Below are 24,089 nucleotides of genomic sequence, written 5' to 3'. Positions count from 1 at the left end.
GACCTTACAGGTTCCTTAGAATATCCGATCAGAAGCACAATCAAAACTTTTACAATGTCTGATGATGCAGTCCAAGTCAAGTTTGATGTAAAGATGGGCATCATAGTGTTCTTAGCAGTACTCTCTTTGGTGCTTATGGTTATTCTGGTCTTGGTAGTCTTTCCAAGACCAGTCTGCAGGTGGAGAGAACAGGTCTATTTCTATATCAGTGAACCTCCTTTGCCTGCGCGTTATCAAAATGTTGGTTTCAAAGTGGCAGACTCAAGCACAGGTATGGATGACTCAACATCGCTCATGCTCCTTGATGTGCAGATCAAAGACAGCGAGAATACGCAATTCCAGAATGATTTAGATCAAGTTAGTACCCCTAATCCTCGAAAATTATTTGGAGAATCAGAACTATCTGGGCCACTTGAAAACGACATGGATTCCGATGGTCGCTCCTGTAACAGGAGAAACACAATAAGCAGCGCTGGTGGAAAACAATGGAGCGTTAGAGTGCACTCCTCTCATCAAGATCTTAGCCGCCCTCTGTGCCATGATGCTCTGCAGTCATCATGTAATCTTCATGGTCAGTTTGGAATCTGCGAGCCAGTTACCGAGCTGCGGAGATATCACCAAGCCCTGGAAAGGGAAGCAACTGCAAGCTTAGCCGGGGGTGTTATTTTGGAGCACATGCGTCAATGCTGCACTTCTCACAAGTCGAGCAACACTATTCCCCGAAGAGGCAAACAAAGTTTTACTGGAACAGCACAAACCAAACCGCATGGACACTTGCTCCGCAAACAACCACAAGTACACTGCTCAAGTATTGAAGATTTTGGAGTGATGTCTCGAAAAGAGCAGTACCTTCATCAGGAATGTGCTGATTCATCAAGCAAGTTCCCGGTACAGAAAGACAAGGCACCAACACGGAGCCTCTCATCCAGAGTCATACCGAAGTCTTTCACCAATAATGAAGCTACCTCTTTGATGGCTGCCCATCATGACGGGATATTCAGTAGTGGCAAGTCTCAAAGACTCTCCTGTCCAGTGGGTGATTGGCCATCAACCACTTGCCTGCAGGACACTCTAACTGACACAGGGATGGATGGCACATCATTGACCACAAGTTGTCGTCGCAGCCGGAGTGCTCGGGAACCTAAAAGACCAAGAAAACAAACATATACAGCGCCACATCGACAAATGAGTTGGCATGGCAACAGGCCATTTGCCTATCAAAGAAACCATTGCGAAGTGAACAGAGATTACATGGATAATCAAACCAGTAGACACATGCCAAGACCCCCTGCACCTCTACCAAGACCTCAAACAACTTTGAGAAATGCAGATGATACTGACGAAGAGCCATTGGCACATCAGCTTATCAACAAGGGAAACAGAGAGAAAGGTGCAATCAGCACAGAATCAGATGGTCTTAAGGTCCAATTCAAAGAATATAAAAATGGAGAAGAGGGCTTATACTTTGAACCTATAGAGTAATCATGGAAGGTTATTGATTTAAAGTGAGACAATATACAATATAATCACATATAATCTGACCCTAATCAGTTAATGTTTATTTGGAAGGTTTTTCCCCCTACTGAAATCTATTTCATGTACATATGTATATAGAGAACATTTTGTTTTTAAAGGTTTTAGCTTCAACAAAATTTCCCTTTTGTGATTCTTTTAATCAGGACAGTCCTTGTATCAAGGTTGTTGGCTGTCACCAAAGATACAAAGAATAACAAGTGGAATGCCTCTGGCCGTCTCACCTGCATCACGCGATTCAATATAGCAGCAGTGCTGATTTTGAAAACTACTATAACTCGCACAAGATGTTCAGTGATACTTGGTTACTCTTATTTCCACGTTTTATGAACTAGACCAATACACTTATAGAGATATGATGGCAATTCAACAAATACCCCCAACGTGGCCAAAGTTCTTTGACCTTACATGACCTTTGACCTTGATCATGTGACCTGAAACTCGCACAGGATGTTCAGTGATACTTGATTACTATTATGTCCAAGTTTTATGAACTAGACCAACACACTTTCAAATTTATGGCTGTAATTCAACAAATACCCCAATTTGGCCAAAGTTCATTGACCCTAAATGACCTTTGACCTTGATCATGTGACCTGAAACTTGCACAGGATGTTCAGTAATACTTGATAACTATTATGTCCAAGTTTCATGAATCAGATCCATAAACTTTCAAAGTTATGATGGTAATTCAACAGATACCCCCAATTCGGCCAAAGTTCATTGACCCTAAATGACCTTTGACCTTGGTCATGTGACGTGAAACTCATGCAGGATGTTCAGTGATACTTGATTAACCTGATGTATAAGTTTCATGAACTAGGTCCATATATTTTCTAAGTTATGATGACATTTCAAAAACTTAACCTTAGGTTAAGATTTTGATGTTGATTCCCCCAACATGGTCTAAGTTCATTGACCCTAAATGACCTTTGACCTTGGTCATGTGACATGAAACTCAGGCAGGATGTTCAGTAATACTTGATTAACCTTATGGCCAAGTTTCATGAACTAGGTCCATATACTTTCTAAGTTATGCTGTCATTTCAAAAACTTAACCTCAGGTTAAGATTTGGTGTTGACGCCGTCGCCGCCGCCGTCGCCGTCGGAAAAGCGGCGCCTATAGTCTCACTCTGCTATGCAGGTGAGACAAAAATCAAGATTATATCTTCAAAATACATTTATCAATGGAAATAAACAATAATTATTTACTCTGCCCCAACACCAAAGGAAAGATATTAATTTTGTATATTTACAGGGAAATACATCCTTTCCTTTTTAATGACCAGTTCTTATATCAAGACTGTATGTTTAAAGAATATAGTTGGATTTTACTTTTCAACCTGGCAACAATTGTGGAATGAATGTACATTGTGAATTTACTTTATTTTGTTTCTTTCTTTCTTTCTACCTCAAGACATTCATGCACTTTTTTCTCTCTTCTGGATTGATGATTTTAAGTCTTTCAAGTCACCCTACTAAAAGTCTGCACATCATCTTTTTAGCAGGGATTCTGCTATGAAGATGCCGAGCGTCTTTCACGGCGACTTTCTTGCATTCACCTTTGTTACACAGCAAAATATGCGGTGTTGATTGGTGTACAGACATGTATAGGACCATACCTGTCATGTTACTTTGGTGTTAGTTAAACCTATGAGTGTTATTACAACACCGTCGGTTGTTACTTTGCTTTACTTTTATCCAAGTTTTTTACAGTGTATAGCATGAAAAGATGCTTGTGGGGTTCATGTGTGAAATGCAAGAAACCGACTTTTATACCCGACAGTCACTTTTGCTCTAAAGCGGCCGTACAGCGAGTCGAAAACAGCCGTTTTAACATTTTGTTTGTACCAGCTACATATCGGTGGTTTTAATAAATCTGAATAAAACAGCCGTTTTTAACTTGCCGTATGGAAAATGTGACTGTGGCATTAGCAAGGTACCATAACTTTGTTACGTTACATTCAATTATTATGAGCTTTTCTTACTTTACTTTCAAAACCTGAAGCACAATTGGCCATTAAAGGAGAATGAAACCCTTGAAACCAGCTGAATCCATATCAAAGAAACATATTGTTGAAAGTTTGAGGAAGATTGAATGAATAATAAGAAAGTTATGAGCATTTGAATATTGAGATCACTAATGCCATGTAGATCCTCCCATTGGCAATGCGACCAAGATCTGTGATGTCACACACGTACAACTCCCTCATTGCTTTAGTACTTATTTCACTTATATTCTCACTTTTATAGAATCTATCACAGGGTGAGGTGAAGTACAGAGGTTTCACAACATTATATCATTGATGAATCGTTTGTCATATGATTAGAAAGAGCAAAAAGAGATGTTTTGGGGTATATTTTCAGTGTCCAAAAGGGGAGAGTTGTTCATCTGTGATATCATAGATCTTGGTTGCGTTGCCAATGGGAGGATCTCCATAGCATTAGTGATCTCGACATTCAAATGCTCATAACTCTTGTATTGCTAGTCCTATTTTACTCAAACTTTTGTTGATCTTATTCTTTGATTTTTCTGCTTTCACAAAAGCTAACTTGCTCCAAGAGTTTCATTCTCCTTTAAATACTTTGACCACTCTATCCATGCCTTCACACAAATATTATTAAATTTAACACGTATTATAATAGCTTTCTCCTCTCCTTCATTATTTCTTTACCTAACGAAACCTCATGTACTGACGTAGTAATAAAAAGTTTTGTGAACGTTTTGCAGTATCAATACATCAACGCTGCGTTTTACAAAGGGGAATAAGCAAATAAATCATAAGAATAATTAATTTTTCCCCTCAAATATTAAGTGGAGAGTATAGTGACTTAATGGTCTCAATAAATGGGGTGTGTGTGGTTTTGAATACATGTTAGCTTTCTTTTTTATCATCTAAGACAATAGTTTAATGCCTCGAGTCGTCTTTGCTAATCACTTCTTGTGGTATTAAACAAGAATGTAACCCTTGAACCAATTAAATTAGATGCAAAATAACAACAGGGCCCCGTCTTACAAAGAGTTGCGATTGATCCAATCAATCACAACTATGGACGGCCAGCAACGTTAACATCTATTATGCATGTTTGTTCAAAATATTTTCTAATTATGATGTATATTCATGCATTGTTTTCTTGAAAATTCAGTTTGCTTCTCTTTGTTTACAAAGGTCATTGGGCAAATTTCCTTTAGAAAAAATTATGACACTGATGGATTTCCATAGAGTTAATTGATTGGATCAATCATAACTCTTTGTAAGACGGGGCCCAGGTATGTAAAAATTGAATGGTTTGGAGGATATGAGCATTTGAATATAGAGATCACAAAAGCTATGTGAATCTTCCTATTTTCAACACAACCAATATCTGTGATGTCATACATACATGTACATACCTTCCACATTACTTTTTACTAACAAAATATCTCTTACAGTCATCAATAGATTCTCTTTTTAAAGAGAGGATATGATGAAAATGTTTCCTAACATATAATGGTCTTTGTCATATCATTACAACGAGATGTTTTGGGGTATATTTTCACTGTCATAAAGGGAGAGTTGTACATGTGTGACATCACACATCTTGTTTGCATGGCCGACAGAAAAATCTCAGTGTTCTTGGCATTCAAATGCTCATAACATTGCAAGTCCAATGTTGATAAAAGGTTTGCTGATCTAGTTCTTTGATTTTCTGCTTTTTCAAATAAGCTTACTTCTTCCAAAGGTTTCATTCTCCTTTAATAAACAATTGCTGTGCTTTTTATTCATCAGTCTGACTCTATCATTCTTCCCAATCTCTGGTCCTCCCTAAATATCACTCTCCGTTCTACCGATCCCTCATTCTCCACTCTGCTCCTTCCTCATCCTTTGCTTTCTCCCCTTCCTCATCCTGATTCCCCCTCTTATCCACTTGACCACAAATATCAAAGCAAATTCCATTAAATTACTATTTAAAGATGTGCCAATCCCCATTCTTCTCCACGTTTGCATCATTACACTCATAGCTCATGGCATGATAATTTCATAGCGTTAATTTTTTTCATAATAATAATACAACGAAATAATTTCAGAAATGTCCAATGTTATAAAAAAAAAAAACATGTACTTAATGGAATTGCTCAAATACTAAATACTATGTTCTATCTTTACTTTGAAAGCAGCGAAATAATTTGGCTCACTTCAGAAAAATTATGGCTTTTTATAATGCGTTTATGATCGATTGGCTACCCATATTTATTTTATATCAGATGATAAAAGGAAACCAAAATCCAAGAAGAGAATCGATCTTATTGGAGAAAGTATAACGAGAGAAGCAATTTAAAACAAGTATAACCAAAATTGTTATAAAATAAGAGCGTTATTGAGGCTTGAAATGTCTTGCAACACTTTCTATAAAGATTCTCAATTTGGCAAATACCGGTATGCTTCAAACTGGATGATTTTGTGGAAAACTCTCCTATTATTTTGAACACGTATTTTCAGATTTTCCTCCTCTATTTTATACAATTAAAAAAATCTTCCCCCGACCTGGAAATATGTGCATTGAAGTTTCCCATGAAATATTTTGTGTTCAGGAGGCAAGATGCGGCATGAAAGATAATGGTAAAAATCTGAAAATTTGTATATAAAAAAAGAGTTGCCCACAAAATCATTCATTTTGATGCATGTTTGCCAATTTGAGGATCCCCATAAAGAAAGCAAGTACTTTTCAAAATTCCATAGCTCTCTCATTTAAAACCGAGTTTGATAAAACTCCTTTTACTCCTTTTGATCCTCTCACGTTTACTATTTCAATCAATATCGATTCTATCCTTGGGTTTTGGTTTGGTTTCTTTTGAATTAGGGTTTGATTCAAGCATTCAGTATTCATGCAAACACTTGGAAAGGACAACACCAACTGAGAAAAAGAATAATTTCAACAAGGTTTAATTAAACCACATATATTACAAGGCTTAACAAAACCGTTGCCTGCCCAATGCAGTCCTCCTTTTTAAATCCATTTCAGCATTCACGCATAGAATCCATCACTTCCTCCAAACATAAACAAATCTAATTTGTATCATTTCTGAGGTAACATATAAGTCGTACATTAAAGAGGACTGCTTATGACATCAAAGACAAAGGTTTACTTCTAATAGAATAGATCATATTTCCATTTTGACTTGTACTCAGAAAAAAATGCTTTTGAATATGATAAATAGAACATTATGTTGATTTTTTAAAAGCTGCAAAGTTTTGCCGAGTAATAGTGGTTAATAATGAAACAGATTCTGATGTACATGTGTGATTGAGAGGAAGAAGGAGATAAATTGATTATTACTTTACAAAATGATAAAAATTGCAACAACTCGATTTAGTAAAGTCACTCGTTACTTTTGGTGGGATTATCGATCATAGCTCAAATCGTTTGCTTTGAACTCCTGTAGAACTATCAACCCCAACCAGACAAGACTTTACAACAAAACATATTGTACATTTTCATGTTAATTTTCATACTTCATCAATGCTGAATAAATATGATACACTGGAAATGGTTTGCAACCACAGCAAATTATTACTTTGACCCCAAGTCAAATTTCCAAATTCCCCTTTTATTCATCAAAATGGGCCTACATTTGTAGAATCGAACAAAACGAACACAAAAAAAATCCACAAACTCTTTTTCTTTCTCAATAAAATCTTGTTTGCTATATATAATTATTACAATTGAGCGTACCCCCAACCGCTGTGGTAATTCACATCAAACATGTTCGATTATCGCAATTTGTAAGATCTGGTTTCTGGAAGAAAACTTCAGTGTTTTGATTAGACCATGAGGATGTATGAACAACGGATGGGGGTACTGGCTGGTTTATTCATTGTTGGTGTTGCCGTTGGTACGAGGGTTAATGTGCGGCGGCGGCTATACCTTCCACTTCCGCTAGCTTGAACCAGTGGCCGCACTCGCATCGCTGAGGTTCACCGGTATACAGCCACATCCAGTTGATGTGTGTCTGCTCTTCTTCACCTGTATAAAGCATGAGAGAGAGAGTGAGAGATAGAGGGGTGAACGGAATTGGAAGGGGGTGGGAAAGTCAAGAGAAACAGGAGAATGGAGAAAGAGGGAAAATGGAGAGGGAAAGAAAGAGAGAGGTAATGAGGGAGGTGAGGAAGAAAAAAAAGGGGGGGGGTGACATGGATAGCAAGGGGGAAGAGAAACAGACCGTGGGTGAGGGAAGGCAGAGAAATGTGGAAGGGAGAGGAAGCGAGCAAAATAAAAACATGAAATGAGGAGGGTAATAGTGGAATGATGGATGAGAAAGAAATAGAGATAGGGGAGAGGAGTAGAAAACGAGCAAGTGAGCAAATTTTACACACAAAAATTAAAAAGTGAAAATGCTACTTCTTATTATTGAGAAAGAGATGACCCTCAGGTCTTTTGAAGAGTGATTAAATGCCTTTAACATATAAGCTCATCCATATGAGACTAAAAAAATTCAATAGATTCTTACAAATAATTTAGGCACAGGGCTCAAACTTATCCAAGACCATCAGGGTGCCCAATTTTTGGCCTCAATGCCCCCTCTTATACTGGCCTTGGATGTTTGTTCCCCACTTGTGCTGTACAAAAAAAAAGAAATGTGTCCTATAGAAAAGTGACCTTGCCCTGTTTAAGCCTACCTAGCAGTCAGTCTAAGAAAAATCAGAATCCCAATTTTTTTGTTTAAATTTGTTCCATTAAAAACTGAATGTATTTATATAAAAAAAAAAAAGGGGGGGGGGGTAGTTACATTTATAGTGATAATCAAAGTCTATTAAGGCTGCAATTCACACATTAAAGTTATTATCATTATCACAATAAATACTACACAGAGTCTCATGAGCATTGGACAGAAAATGAAATAGTACATGTGTTACCATCCAAAATATTTTTAACAGACCAACCGACTGACTAGCCTGTCTGTTCATTGCCAATTCCTATACACCACCTTTGCTTGGCATGGGTTAAATACTAATGACAGTTTGGTGAAAATCCAGCAAAGAAAGCCAGGTAAGGCATTTCCATTAATTTCAACTGATAGTGGTACATGTACATGTGTATTATGACTAAAAACATTTTCTAAGAATCTTGCAAGACATAAACTGTCTGAAAGAATAATGAATTGTACAGGTAAGGTAATTTCATAGTTAATATAATTGTTATTATTATTATATTACTATTATCTTTTATTATCATTTATTTTTTTTCAACTTTCTGAGAAAATGGTGATTCGTGAAATTTAAAACACATGACAAATAGACGTGCTGTGTGCATCTGACAAAATCATCTGTTTTCCTCTGATGTTTCATTCTCCGAGCATCATTGATGATACATTTTTCAAAATATTTCATTGAAACAAAGTTCAAGGTAAAAAAAGATGTGTATAAGATACTTACAGATACAGCCTACTATTCTCTTTTGGAAAGCAGATGTGACTTCGACTGGTTTATCTTTGGTGCCAGCAGCCACTCTCCTCACATTGAGCTGAAACGGATCCTATTCAACAAGGAGAGAAAGAGAGAATTAAAGCTATATCATCAAGCAAACTATGGGTTCGTCATCGGCATCCTTTTGTCTTGAGGGACGATGGTCGGATGGTGTAGCGCTAGATGTTAAAATTTTCTGGAGCAGTCCCCAGTGCTATTGTACAGATGAAGGAGGTTTGCACTGACGCGCCTAAAGATGCTGCCCTTGCCTTCCTCCTAACACAAGACTACATGAACCTACAAGTGTTTTAACTACAGTCCGACCTCTCTTATCCGGCCTCCCCTTATCCGGATCTCTATATTATCCGGACGCACACTTGCCAAGATTTTTTTCCAATTCAATCTAGTATGTGGGGAAATGAGATTTCAATCTAAACTCAATCCTATATGCAAACTCACTTTGATTACATATATTTTCCAATATAGTCTACAATGTACCTACAACATTATTTTTCATAAAACATCTCAGTGATCTTGCCCAAATTACCGAAAGAACTTAGACAGGATAATTTTCCAGTAAATCAGGGCACAGCGCAAACATTTCATCACGATCTCTTTTCAGTTCCTGGGGGAAAAACAACACATGTCTCGCTAGCTAGCATTATAGGCCTCAATACGTACAGCGCCATCTACATGTATCATGTTTGAGCTTACAGTTATAATGGCTGACATTGAAAAGCTGCGATACCCGCCGCGATGATCTAATTGTAAAACTTAGTTTCATAGAGTCATTCTCTTTCTTTCGAGGTATGCTCGCCTTGCTCGGTGTATACCTCAATCATTTTAGCAGGTAAATCATTCAAGAGTTTTGGCCATCGATCAGTTCTTTTCCGTAAAAATACTGCCTATAATTTGCACTGACACTGCAGTGAATACTGTCTGTACGCCTACTACAATATATTACACGTAGCTAGCTACCGCTGTTGGGGAGGCAGCTGCGTGTATTAATATTGGGTCTCCCAGATCCGGTTAAATCCCTTATCCGGATTGGTGCTGGTCCCAACGTGTCCAGATAAGAGAGGTCGGACTGTACATGTAAGGCTGCACAATATGCAGCAATTTGGATCAAAGTACATGTAAACAGAGCAAGTTTTGCCATTACTTGATTAAAATATTGGCTCAAAAGAATATTTTTACTTACTGCGTCTCCTGCCTTTATCCTTTCAAGTTCTTTCTTCTCTAAACCTGTGGCATGTTCAAAGTTGTCAGGGATACCTGAAAGACAAAAAAAAAGGAAATAAAGCAATATAGAAGATGAATCCTTAATACACATTACAGTAAATGCCAGGGAGTGTTTCAGAAAGATTTTTAATAATATAATACCTGGAATTATTAAGCGCCTTTTCCCCCCCAAGGATAGATAGCGCTGCTATTATCACCCCGGCTTTAGGTGTGCTGCCAAATAGGCGCTGAAGGATTCAAGGAATTTCTTCCTACCGGGTACCCCTTCACCTCACCTGGGTTGAGTGAAGCACAATGAGGGTGAATTTCTTGCTGGCTGGGAATCAAACCCACATCCCCTCAGATTAAAAAGAGACCACAATGCCCCCATTTGAAGTGTGACTAATAATCACACTGCTCAATTATGTGTGGTTCCGTACACGTGTAACACATCATCGCATTGGTCAGATCACGAGAGATATCTTGTGAGTGATGGCATTCAAGCATGGCTAGAACACCCTCAACGCTTTTTTTTTTAAACCTCCCGCAGGAATCTTTACATTACTATTCAAGTCAGCGAAGTAACTAAAAATCACAAAAAACACACTAAGGGTTGATAAATTCCAGCAAGAAAATTGAGAAATCCTGCTCGGTAATCTTATTTCCATAGTCCTACTTGATTAACAACATATCAAATGACAATATCATTTGACACATGATATTAAACAGACGGTTGATTATCAAAGTCTTTGACTAGATCTACACATTAATTCTATCTGATTAAATGATTGTATTTATGTTTTGGTCCAATTATGCTTAAGTGTCTTATATTTGGGAACTTTACTCTATGTGAATTTTAAATGCATTTCCTTATTTCAGCAGTCCATCGGTCTCAAAGAAATTGTACCAGTGACATGTAGTGTACTGTGCAGATGATAGAGGTCCGTTTGTTACTAACAAACGGACCTCTATCATCTGCACAGTACACTACATGTCACTGGTACAATTTCTTTTAGTATATGTAAATAACTAGAGTACCATGCCCAAGATTCGACATGTTTAAAAGCTTTTCTGCAATATTTTTTGTTCTAAAATTTCTTTTCACAAAATGATATTTGCAACAATGTTTGTTAAAGGTCAAGTCCACCTCAGAAAAATGTTGATTTTAATAAATAGAGAAAAATCAAACTAGCATAATGCTGAAAATTTAATCAAAATCGGATGTAAAATAATAAAGTTATGACATTTCAAAGTATTGCATATTTTTCACAAAACAGTGATATATATACACAACTCAGTGACATGCAAATGAGACAGTCGATGATGTCCCTCACTATTCATTTTGTTTTTCATTGTTTGAATTGTACAATCTTTCATTTTTTACAGATTTGACAAGGACAACTTGACTAAACCATATAGTATTAAACAATACTAATTCCACATGTTCAGACAAGAATTAATTATTTCACTTGACAATGAGGACAAAATTAGAATATTTCATATTTTATATAATAAAATACAAAAGAAATAGTGAGTGGATGACGTCATCAGTCTCCTCATTTGCATACTGACCAGGATGTGCATATATATAACTTTTTTGTGAAATTAAGCAAAACTTTAAATGTCACAACTTTCTTATTTTACATCCGATTTTGATGTAATTTTAAGTGTTATGCTTGCTGGATTTTTTCTTTTTAATCAAATAAACTTTTTGTTGGGGGTGGACTTGTCCTTCAAATATATTTGTCTATTCTAATTGCAATGTTCATTTTCAAATTCTATCTCAATAATTCATAAAATCTTGAACTGTATAGCCATATTTCAAAGCCGAGATTCAACATCCCCTGCCCTTCGTTCAACATAGCGCTTCAACTGGTCTAGCGTGCTGGGTATTTTAGCATTGAGGTGAGATTCATGATATTTTATCAGCAAATGCAAGTATTTTTTTATCTAGCACTATGCTCATGATGTTGTCGCCTCATTCGCGTCTTGTAGCTAGGCTATGATAACAAAGACGGCAAGATGGCGACAATAACAAAAATAAATTTCATGAATCGTACAATACTTGCATCGGCCGATAAATATCATAATAAACAATTCATGATATTTAACAGCCGATTCAAGTATTTTATGATTCATGAAATTTATAGGCCGATGCAAGTATTTAAAAAAATCTAAGTTGCCACTGCTCATGATTTTGCCGCCCTCTATAGACGTGTCGCATCGCTAGGATGCACTCGCAAAGAAGACAAGATGGCGACAATAACATCTGTAACTGTAAGTAAAACGCTCTTCTACTTTTAATATTTTAAAGATTTATTGTAACATAAAAACAAAGAAGTTTCAGCTAAAAAATGCAACCAATTATTGTAGCACATTTTATAGTGAAGTTTGGGCTCAAAAGGCTAAAGAGAACGAGTAATTTGGAGCAACATTGTTGTCTCCGAAATACTCGGTATGTGTGGGCCAATGCTATCCCGTCCCAGGCTTCATAGAGAGTACGCGTCTGTAACGTTGGCGAAGAACAATAGGAAACAAGATGGCGGCGTAAACATCGGGCAAGTCTCTTCCGTCTTTACACAATATTTCTCTCATTTTTTTTGATGAATTCTTGTTCAAAAATAACAACGAGAGCGTAGAAATGTCGGAAATGAAGTTTTATCCCATGTACATGATTTAGAGCTAGGCCTAGATCTTTAGTTTTAGAAAGAAAGTAGAAATTTCGGGGGCGAAAGTTTCAGGTTTTTTGGTGGTCCACGCAAAAGTATATGACGGAAGCCCTGGCTTCGTATGAGAGTGACCTTACGTTAGTAAATGATTTTTACTCTCTAGAAGCCGCCTGGCTAGGCCTAACCAAAAACAAAATGTTGCCTAGGGCTAGGCCTAAAAAGGTTACTATTTCATTTTTTTGGAGCATTTTATTCTCTTTAATTTGATACCAAAGTTATTAAATTTGGAAAACGGGATCATATGTCAGAAATGTGTTGAACTTTGATCTTTCCCTCAAAACCATGACCGTTTTTGGCTGTGTGAATGTGGTGAAAAGGGCGAATTTTTTTGCTCTGTGTGCACCGACACTCATCACAGCTCAGGCTCAGTCAGTGCACATAACACTGCAAACAGGCCGACACGGTTCTTCAGCGTGCGTTGGCCGGCATCGCACCGCCCGGCGTTTCCACTTTCAAACCCAACACCGCACTGTGCAACAAAATACCGACCAGAACAAGCAAAGATCCTTCTTTTTTTTTAATTGATAATAACAAAGTAAGAAATTACCTCCTCCAGCTGCCATAGCTCTTGAACTTTGGCTGAACAAGCATCTGCGGGCGGCGGTAAGAGCACATTTCCTGAGAGTAATGGTCGCCATTTTACAGATCTTGTTCGGCACGAATTTGGTATCGTGATTATTTACCCAAGATGCCCTTTGCACGTACATTGATTGGCAAGGTCGTTCGGTTTGTAACCTAATAGTGACGTCAAAAATTTTGTTCCTATTTTATTTCTAAATAATATTTTTTATGACAAAAAAAGATAAATAAAATATAAAAAGTATTATATTAATTTGTTTGATAAAAAAAAATTATGTAATATATTTTTAAAATCATTAATAAATAACTATATTTTTCTTTAACAAATTGGCAGTTACAAAACGGCACATCGTAGTCTTTGACAACTTACATTTTATACGATTTTAGCTATATGCTCCACTGATCTTCTTTTTATGGCCTCCTAGATCCTAAATTCCTTTTCTCAAGAGCTTTCATCATTTGAAAACTCCTTCTGCAGCTAGCTGCAACAAATCCAGGGGGAGTGGTGGCTTCAGCCTCCCCCATTAAAATAAACATGTACAAATCGTAAAAATGACCATTGTAATCGATTTAGTCTCATGCATGCCCCCCCCCCCCCCCCCCCCCCCGGCCCATCTAGGGATGCATGGTCCGGGCTGAAAATATTTATATCTAAATAAATAGAGTAAAATTCACAGAGCAATTTTATCAAAATCGGATAACAAATAACGAAGTTATTGAATTTTACATTTTACCAATATTTTGTGAAAACAGTTATGTACATCGTCATGAATATAGGTGGGCTGATGATGCCACATCCCCGGCCCACTTTCTTTATCTTATGTTATTACATGAAATCATAAATGTTTCATTATTTCATGTATGTGTAAATGATGTGTCTCCATTATAATGAAATATTATGCGGCAATAACTAATGCACTTAATCAGTTGTCTAGTGTCTATATCCCATATGGTTTTAGTTCTTGGTAGAAAATTTTTGAATAAACCTAATTTCATATAACAAGTGGGGATATGACATCATCAGCCCACCTAATGAATATTCATAAAGACATGCCTAGAACTGTTTCAATCAATGGAATAATGCAAATCTTTAAAATTCAATGACTTCGTTATAATTTTGTTATCCGATTTTGATCAAATTTTCAGCATTTTGCGCATGCTTTGTGAATTTTACTCTATTCATTGAGATATAAATATCTTCAGCCTGGACCATCCCTTTAAAAACGATTTCGCGGCCCCGCGCTAGCGTTTTATCTTTTTTAAAGAGTCCTCGGGCGCGGTTTTATAGGGGGCCGGGGCTTTGGGGACTGAAGCCCCCCCCCCCCTCTAAAAAAAAAATTATTTGACTACAATAAAAACAAAAAGAAGTTATATAAATGTGGATGGGATAGGTTCTTAATAATGATACAGTATTCCATTCCATTCATCATGTCACCATATTATAAGTGCTCTAACTATGAAGCAAAGTTTTTACTATATTCAAATTCGAAAATTTTCTCGCTTGGTCGCTAAACACTTCCTCGCAAAATAACATGTAAATACAGAATATGCTATCTTAAAGTGCGAGTATAGGAAGTCAATGATCTCCTGCAATATACATGTAGTAGATTGCCTAGTTCTTCAGTGCCTTGCAATTTTTTTCTTAAAATTAACTTCACCCCGGGACTTCACCCACCATGAATTATACTATGCCATATAAACTTTAAGTTTTAACCTTAAAACTGTCCGAAATTCGATATTTTCCCCCCTTAATTCCTTGATATTTTTCTCAGTATCATCGCTCTGTCACTACATTATGTACTCTCTGATGATTGAGGCTACTTTAAAACACTCTATAGTTTAGAGTCAGAATTAAGTGTCGAACAAGTTTCGGATCATACTGGCGAGAAGGGGTAAAAACAAAGTCCAAAATTTACGGCGCGCTCGCCAAATTACATAATGCAGATTTCTGCAAGTGAAGCACACTCACACAAAAATACAATTTTATAGATGTTCAATAGTATTTTTATGTCAGGTGTGATGATTTTATAGTGCTTTCAGATGTTTCTTCAAACACATTCAAGTTGCAATAGATTCATAAACGCATCTCCAATATTTTCATGGCAATTGCCCCCTGCCCCCGTCCCATGATAGAAGCAACATGTAATGATTTGACTTTATTCTCTATTATATTGTGTCGATAGACTTTTGTGGTAGGCCCTATACATGGCAGTGATTCTTTTGCAGCCTATATGTTGAGTATCCCATTCAGTGATTAGTGTATTGGATGTACATTCTTTATTTGAAAGTTCATAAAGAACTCAAAATGCAAGGTTTTACTTAAAAAAATTTCTCTCTGGTCACCACATTAGCTCGTAATATGTTTATGAGTTGTCATTGACATTTAAACCCCATATCATGCCATGCTTTATTATACCTTTTTACGTTCAAACTCTCTAAATGTTGAGAAAATTGCTCTTAAAAAAAAAACGCCTGGAGAAAGTAACAACACAAACCCGTTTCCTGATAACTATCCTACACCCCCCCTTAACATTAAAAGCCCTCCGTTAAATGCCCCGTATATCTATAACACCCATCAGGCCCTGATGCATGAAATGTTGTAAATGAAAAATTCACAATCATTTTGAAAATGTGATTAGAAATATTTTTTTTATGGGGGAAGGGGGACGAGGGGGACTATAGCGGCTTGGTCATTATTATACCCACAATAGACTATTTTCATTGTATTGATTGAATAAACCAACGTCGAAAATTTCTCAAGCCCCCAGAAACCGAACCCCCCCCCCAAAAAAAAAAAAACTTTTAGTCTAGAACCGCGCCTGAGAGTCCTTGAGTAGTTGTTGTAAGTGGTATATTTTTAAAAGTGAAATTGCACGTTCTTATTTTTTTCTGCACTAGCTTGCGATCGAAAGAGCTATAGGTAATCAACATGCACAATGCTTGAAAAAAAAAGCCACCGGGACAAACTACTGAAAATCCTGTGATTTTGTTTGCGCCCAGCAGGACGATCTTATCATCATCACCATCATCATCACCATCATCATCATCACCATCATTGTCACCATCATCATCATCATCATCATCATCGCCATCATCATCATCGTCATCATCATCATCATCGCCATCATCATCATCGTCATCATCATCATCGTCATCATCATCATCATCGTCATCGTCATCATCATCATCATCATTATTATTATCTAAATCCAGTTATATTTGTCGCGGTTAATTGTGTATTATAAAGAAATCATGAACAATAAAATGTCGAAGGGGTTAGCTTATACTATTTAAATTATAAACATCACAAAGGTAAAAATAAAAACATTCGCATATTCAATGTGTTGGTTCTATTGGACCAACAGAGTATGATCAGTTGTTTGAATTAGCCTAGCTGGACCAATAGAGTCTGATGATCTATGCCTAGTATTGGTTATGCTGGATCAAGAGTCTGATGGTCTATATGCCTATTGGTTTTATGGACCATGAGGGTCTTGTGTTTTTCTTTTGGTTATAAATGGTTTATGTGACTCTGAGTGAAATGGAAATTCTGGTCGATATGCTATGGTCCATTATAAACCATTAAAAACCAATGAAAATCTTATGTTGGTTCCCTAATGAACGCTACTTGGAATTTCGACCTGGGGGGGGGGGGGGGGGGGGGAGGAGCGGGGGCATTATGTATGGTCAGTCCTGCAAGTGAAGCACACTCACACAAAAATACAATTTTATAGATGTTCAATAGTATTTTTATGTCAGGTGTGATGATTTTATAGTGCTTTCAGATGTTTCTTCAAACACATTCAAGTTGCAATAGATTCATAAACGCATCTCCAATATTTTCATGGCAATTGCCCCCTGCCCCCGTCCCATGATAGAAGCAACATGTAATGATTTGACTTTATTCTCTATTATATTGTGTCGATAGACTTTTGTGGTATACAGGGCAGTGATTCTCTTGCAGCCTATATTGTTGAGTATCCCATTCAGTGATTAGTGTTTTGGATGTACATTCTTTATTTGAAAGTTCATAAAGAGCTCAAAATGCAAAGTTTTACTTAAAATTTTTCTCTCTGGTCACCACATTCGCTCGTAATATTTTTTAAGAGTTGTCATTTACATTAAACCCCTATCTCATGCCATGCTTTATTATACCTTTTTACATTCAAACTCTCTAAATTTTGAGAATATTGCTCTTAAAAAAAAAACGCCTGGAGAGAGTAACAACACAAACCCGTTTCCTGGTAACTAGTCCTACAAGGCTTTTAACGTTAAAAGCCCTCCGTTAAATGCCCCGTATATCTTTAACACCCATCAGGCCCTGATGCATGAAATGTTGTAGATGAAAAATTCACAATCATTTTGAAAATGTGATTAGAAATATCTTTATGGGGGAAGGGGGACTGTAGCGGCTTGGTCATAATTATACCCACAATAGACTATTTTCATTGTATTGATTGAATAAACCAACGTCGAAAATTTCTCAAGCCCCCAGAAACCGAACCCCCCCCCAAAAAAAAAACTTTTAGTCTATAATTAGAACCGCGCCTGAGAGTCCTTGACTTGTTGTTGTAAGTGGTATATTTTTAAAAGTGAAATTGCACGTTCTTATTTTTTTCTGCACTAGCTTGCGATCGAAAGAGCTATAGAAAATCAGCATGCACAATGCTTTGTATAATAAAGCCACCGGGACAACCTACTGAAAATCCTGTGATTTTTTTTGCGCCCAGCAGGACGATCTTATCATCATCATCCTCATCATCATCATCATCATCATCATCATTGTCACCATCATTATCATCATCATCATCATCATTATCTAAATCCAGTTATATTTGTCGCGGTAAATTGTGTATATATAAAGAAATTATCAGCAATAAAGTCGAAGGGGTTAGCTTATTTACTAGTTGAATTATAATAAACAATCACAAAGGTAAAATAAAAACATTCGCATATTAAATATGTTGGTTCTATATTGGACCAATAGAGTCTGAACAGTTGTTTGGATTGGCCTAGCTGGACCAATAAATTCTGATGATCAATGCCTATATTGGTTTTACTGGACCAACAGTCTGATGATCTATGCCTATTGGTTTTATTGGACCATGAGGGTAAGGTGTTTTTTTTTGGGTTATAGATGGTTTATGTGACTCTGAGTGAAATGGAAATTCTGATCGATATGCTATTGTCCATTATAAACCATCAGAAACCATTAAAAACCAATAAAAATCTTATGTTGGTTTCCTAATGAACGCTACTTGGAATTTCGACCTGGGGGCGGGCGCAGGGGCGTCGATCCATTTTTCAGATTGGGGGGGCAAAAACATGAATCAACTTTCCAAAGGCACTCGATCACACAAAACAAACAAACTCACACACACATATGCCTATATATATATATATATGACTCATGAGATAGAGACACATATCTCAACAACAAAATTAATGCGAGCGCGAAGCGCGAGCTGAAATTTCTTTATATTCTGACCCGAAAGATTGATATTCTAAGCATTTTTGGTACTAATGATTAAGATGGGTATCTAAAAAACAATAGATGCGAGCGCGAAGCGCGAGCTGAAAATTTTGATATTTCGATCTGAAAAAAATGAGTTTAATGGACGTTTTTAATAAAGAACAAGATATATATCCAACAAAAGATTATTGCAAATCAAAGTGGGACTTCTTTTGAGGTCTAGAACTGAAAAAGGGACATTCTATTCACCTATTTAATCATGAAAAGTATGGGTTTTGCTACAGAAATTATGCGAGCGCGAGCTAAAAATTTTTTATATTCCAATCTGAAAATTGGACATTTTGAGCACGATTTTAGATAAAGAACGAGTTGTGTATCTCAATCTCGCTTGCTGATTTCTGTGTAACATTACAATCTTATTTTATTTTTTGCACATGCGGAATTATTGGGGGGGGGGGCAAAACGATATGTTTGCCCCCCAATATTTTCATTCACGGTGGGGCGATCGCCCCCCTGCCCCCCAGGATCGACGCCTCTGGGCGGGCGGGGGCGTGGCCGTTGGTATGCATGCATGGTCAGCCTCGCACACGCAGTCCCCATTCTTTCAAAACCGTTCCGTTACCCCTCCAACAGAAGGACTTCTGTTTTCATTATACTCTGCCTCTCTCTCCTCTTTCGTAGTATGCTTTTTCCCCTTCTTTTATTAAAGCTCGAACCGAGCCTAAGCTAAGTCAGAAAGTGAAGCTGATTGTGCTCTTTTTCATTTTTGTCCTCCCCTCTTTCCATTGTTTCTAATATCTATTTTCCATAATTGGAGCTAAAATTCTGCCATGAAATCATATTCTCACTGGTAAATGTAAGCCCTATAATTAGAATTTACAAGACTGGTGTACTCTCTAAATTCCTTGTATTTATTGCGATCAGGGACTCTGGAATGGATTGAAGTTCAATCTAATAGCTTTAGAATTCATTCTTATCAGAAAGAAACTTTCGATCCAATTAGTGACCACAATTTATTAGACCGACTTTCGATAACCTAATAATATTATAATCTTTTAATAAACACTTTTAGTATGAATTCTAAAGTTAATATCGTTGAAAAGGAGTTTTCAAATATGTTGACGAATTCATGTAGGATTATCATATCTGGGTCCCGTAACACAAACGTTAGCGATTGATCGTACGCTTGATTTTTACGATTGATTGTACATTGTAGTCAATGCAATCAATCGTAGAAAAATGTTCTACGATCATTGCTAAGCTTTGTGTTACGGTACGGGGCCCTGGATTCAATCATTGATTGATTGATTGATTTTATTTTGGCAAGTCACCAAAACATATATACAGTAGCATTTGGTTTGATTTGATTTGAATTTATTTTCCAATATAAAAACAATACATATAAAATTACAACAAAATATAATACATGATAAAAATAACATTAGATGGATCGCCCTACTCAGCTGAGCCATTACAGCACAACTGTTCTGCCGAGGGGTCCAGATATATTAAATAAACATGAAATTCATATTACAAAAATAAATTCATTAACAAATTTGTGTAACATAAAGGCAATATCAGCTAAAGGGAGAAAGAACAGCGACCCCACCCCATCCCACCCTACAGTAAAAATCGAGTACCTAACCCCTCCCACCACCCACCCAAAAGTGCCCAAAGTTATATGTTTGAACTTTGGTTTAAAGGGAAATAGTTTTCAGGATTTGGTCATTAAGTGTCCTATTGAATGTATTATAATTGGGAGATAATTTTATAGAAGGAGGTAAAGAATTAAATTGCGAGGCCCCACGGTATGAAAACATTCGACGACACGATTCAGTACGTGGCTTTGGTAAAGATAAGTTTCCACTTGAGCGTAAGGAATAGTTGTAATAAATAGTATTAAAATAATCTTTTAAGTAAGGGGCACTGAGATCATGAATTATTTTGAAAACCATGGAGTTTATATGTTTTTGTCGACGACATTCCAAAGATTCCCAATTTAATATTTGGTGAATATTACAGTTCGATATATGTTTGAATGGACTTATCCCAAGTATTATTCTTCCAGCTCTGTTTTGCAACTTTTGCAATTGTGTAACACATTTTTTGTTACTAGAATCGTACACTACATCAGCATAGTCAAAAATAGGAAGAATAATTGATTGGTAGATACATTTCAAGCTATCCTTATTAAAACTGTGTCGAAGACGGCCCAAAAAACTTACGAGTTTGCTTACCTTTTCAGTCAAGTATTCAATATGTTTGTCCCATTTTAACTGCTGATCAATAACCACTCCAAGATATTTAGCACTTTCTTTCGATTGAATTAACTTTCCCTGTATACTTATTTGAAGTGGGGAACACTTATTTAACATAGTGCGGGATCCAATCAACAAACATTCTGTTTTATCAAAGTTTAAACTCAACTTATTAGAACACATCCATTTATAAATATGGTTTAACTGTGTGTTCAGTATATCTTCGACATTTCTTACATTTTTATGGGAAAAATAAAGGACAGTATCATCTGCGTAAAGATGGATAGTACATCGATCGACATTTTCTATGATGTCGTTAATATATATAGTAAAGAGCAGTGGCCCTAAGATTGAGCCCTGAGGCACACCGTATTGTATATCTATTAAGTCAGAGACAGTAGAATTTATACAAGTACATATTTTACGGTTGTTCATATAACTTTTAAACCATGTAAGACTAGACTCTGACACTCCAAGAGATTTGAGTTTATCAAACAGAATATAATGGTTAACGGTGTCAAAGGCCTTACGGAGGTCTATGAAAACCACTCCAGTGTATAAACCATTGTCAAGAGCGTGAAGCCATTCATCAGTGACTCTTATAAGAGAAGTGATGGTTGAGTGCTTTTCTCTGAAGCCAGATTGATGTGAAGAAAGTAAATTGTTCACTTTTAAGTGATTAGCAAGTTGAATTTGAACAAGTTTTTCAATTATTTTGGAAGCCGATGAAAGAATCGCAATTGGCCGATAGTTAGAGGGATCTGTTTTTTCACCTGATTTATAAATCGGCACAACTTTGGCCTGTTTCCAAGCAACAGGCTTGCACAGGATGACCCACGAAAGCTCGAAAGCTTATTTCCAGTGGGGTCCTCGACATACAGAATTAAGATAATAAAATGGTAAAATTATACTATTTACATATTTAAAAAATGAAGAAAAAAATTAGAATTTACTATTACCAATAAATAAGGTATATAGATAATATATACAAGAATATAACGAAGAAAAAGAAGAAAAGAAGGAGAAGAAATAGAAGAAGAAAGGGGAGGAGCTAGGAGAAGGAGGAGACGGAAGAAAAGGATGAGGAAGAAAAATAATAAGGAGAACAACAGCAAAAACGGCGACAACTATAATAACACGAAGAGGTGAATAGAAGGAAGAGATACAAGAAATAGAAATAATAGAAGAAAGGATATCTCGAAGCTTCAATCAAACTATGTATAATAAATAATAATACCTCGTAGAGAAGAGAAAAGAACGTGGTCAGTAACAGCCATGCCTGGCATGCCTTACTTTACAGGTCAAGTCCACCCCAGAAATAGAGAAAAATCCAACTAGCAGAACGCTGAAAAATTCATCAAATTGGATGTAAAATAAGAAAGTTATGACTTTTGCTTATTTTTCACAAAATAGTGATATGCACAATTCAGTGACATGCAAATGAGACAGTCGAAATAGTGAGTGGATGACGTCATCAGTCTCCTCATTTGCATACCGACCAGCATGTGCATATAACTGTTTTGTAAAATTAAGCGAAACTTTGAAATGTCATAACTTTCTCATTTTACATTTTGATGAAATTTTCAGTGTTGCACTTGTTGGATTTTTCTCTTTTTATTCAAATCAACTGTTTGTTGGGATGGACTTGTCCTTTAATTTGCGCAAAACGAACACAGTAACACAAAATACCGCTTGATTATCCAAGCGTTAAATACCACATAATATGGTATCAATTTTTTGAGAAGATACTTTTCAGGGCATTTAAAATTCTTAGGTGTTCGTGAATAATTTTCCTTAAATTGGGAATTGTGAGCTTCCCCTCTTATTCGCAAATCTTTCGCGCGCCATCTCCCCCACCCTTAGTTTCTTGGCGGCGGAACTTGGGGGGGGGGGGGGGCACTTGCCCCCCAAAGAATACCAGTAGGAAAAATGCCCCTTTTAAAGATGGACATTGCCTTTTTTTCAAAATGAAATGTAGGGGAGAGCGGGGTAAGTTGTGACACTTTTTGCATGTTAGAATGATATGACTAATGTTGTAGAAATAAGTACCTTAAGTTAAATTATTGCCTTTAAATTTGATTCTTGGGAAATATTTTTCACCTATGTATAACTTTCTATCCCCACACTGAAAGTCAATGTGACCTTTGAAAAAAACGATGTCAAATGGCGCAACTTACCCCATCTGTGGGGTAAGTTGTGCCACCTTATGGGGTAAGTTGAGCCACAAAAACTATGTACAAAATGTATGCAGGAAGAAGCAGCATGTCATTTTTTTACTTGCTAATTGTCTTTTCACTTGCTAATTCTCTATAAATACCAACATCCTCTAAAAGTAAAAGAACTGTAATGTGAATTTGCTCCTTTCTGCCTGCATATCAATGCCTTTTTAAGGTTTTTTTTTAAATACATTACCATAAGAATTACTATGGCTCAACTTGCCCCATGTTGGCTGGCTCAAATTACCCCAGTCCGAACTTAATTCATGCGATATTTTCACATCAACACATTTCTTACGCATCCATCATGTAAAAGACTATGACAAGAATGAAGATCCATACCTGGACTAACATTCAATATTGTTCCTTTTTCTTTATATTTAAAGACGTGTGTGGGTAAAAAGCACTGATCTATTTCACACCCTTTTTTTAATACTTTTTTGGCTGAAATTTGTATTTTTCCCTTTAAAAAGTACTTTTTGCATCAAAGTTGAAAACAATGTGGTGGGGATAAGGGTTATGTAATGGGTCATCAAATACATGACACCACCACAATGTCTGACTCATTCATTATTGGCCTGGGGGTGGTGGCTCAACTTGCCCATAGGCCTATGCTCAACTTACCCCGCCTTCCC

The 24,089-nt window shown here is 36.6% G+C and overlaps 1 protein-coding gene across 1 annotated transcript; it reads right to left on the bottom strand.

Annotated features, from left to right (window-relative positions):
* Positions 1-6,442: 6,442 nt before the first annotated feature.
* Positions 6,443-13,635, bottom strand: LOC129279888 (cytochrome c oxidase subunit 5B, mitochondrial-like). Its single transcript, XM_064111986.1, has 4 exons — positions 13,476-13,635; positions 10,180-10,253; positions 8,949-9,048; positions 6,443-7,539 (listed from the first exon to the last, which is right to left on the bottom strand). Exons 1-4 carry the CDS (start codon positions 13,633-13,635, stop codon positions 7,418-7,420), a joined length of 456 nt encoding a protein of 151 aa, XP_063968056.1. The 3' UTR covers positions 6,443-7,417.
* Positions 13,636-24,089: the final 10,454 nt, after the last annotated feature.

This window comes from Lytechinus pictus, chromosome 17, assembly GCF_037042905.1.
Source record: "Lytechinus pictus isolate F3 Inbred chromosome 17, Lp3.0, whole genome shotgun sequence".
NCBI classification, from domain to species: Eukaryota; Metazoa; Echinodermata; class Echinoidea; order Temnopleuroida; family Toxopneustidae; genus Lytechinus; species Lytechinus pictus.
The sequence above is the reverse complement of the archived record's forward strand: the minus strand, read 5'-3'. Positions and strand labels throughout refer to the sequence as shown.

Excerpts from the sequence above, each read along its gene's own strand:
- LOC129279888 (XM_064111986.1), bottom strand. The coding sequence starts at position 13,635 with ATGTACGTGCAAAGGGCATCTTGGGTAAATAATCACGATACCAAATTC. Across the intron at positions 9,049-10,179 it reads GGATAAAGGCAGGAGACGCA|GATCCGTTTCAGCTCAATGT; the intron begins GTAAGTAAAAAT and ends CTTGTTGAATAG. Across the intron at positions 7,540-8,948 it reads GAGAATAGTAGGCTGTATCT|GTGAAGAAGAGCAGACACAC; the intron begins GTAAGTATCTTA and ends TGCTTTATACAG.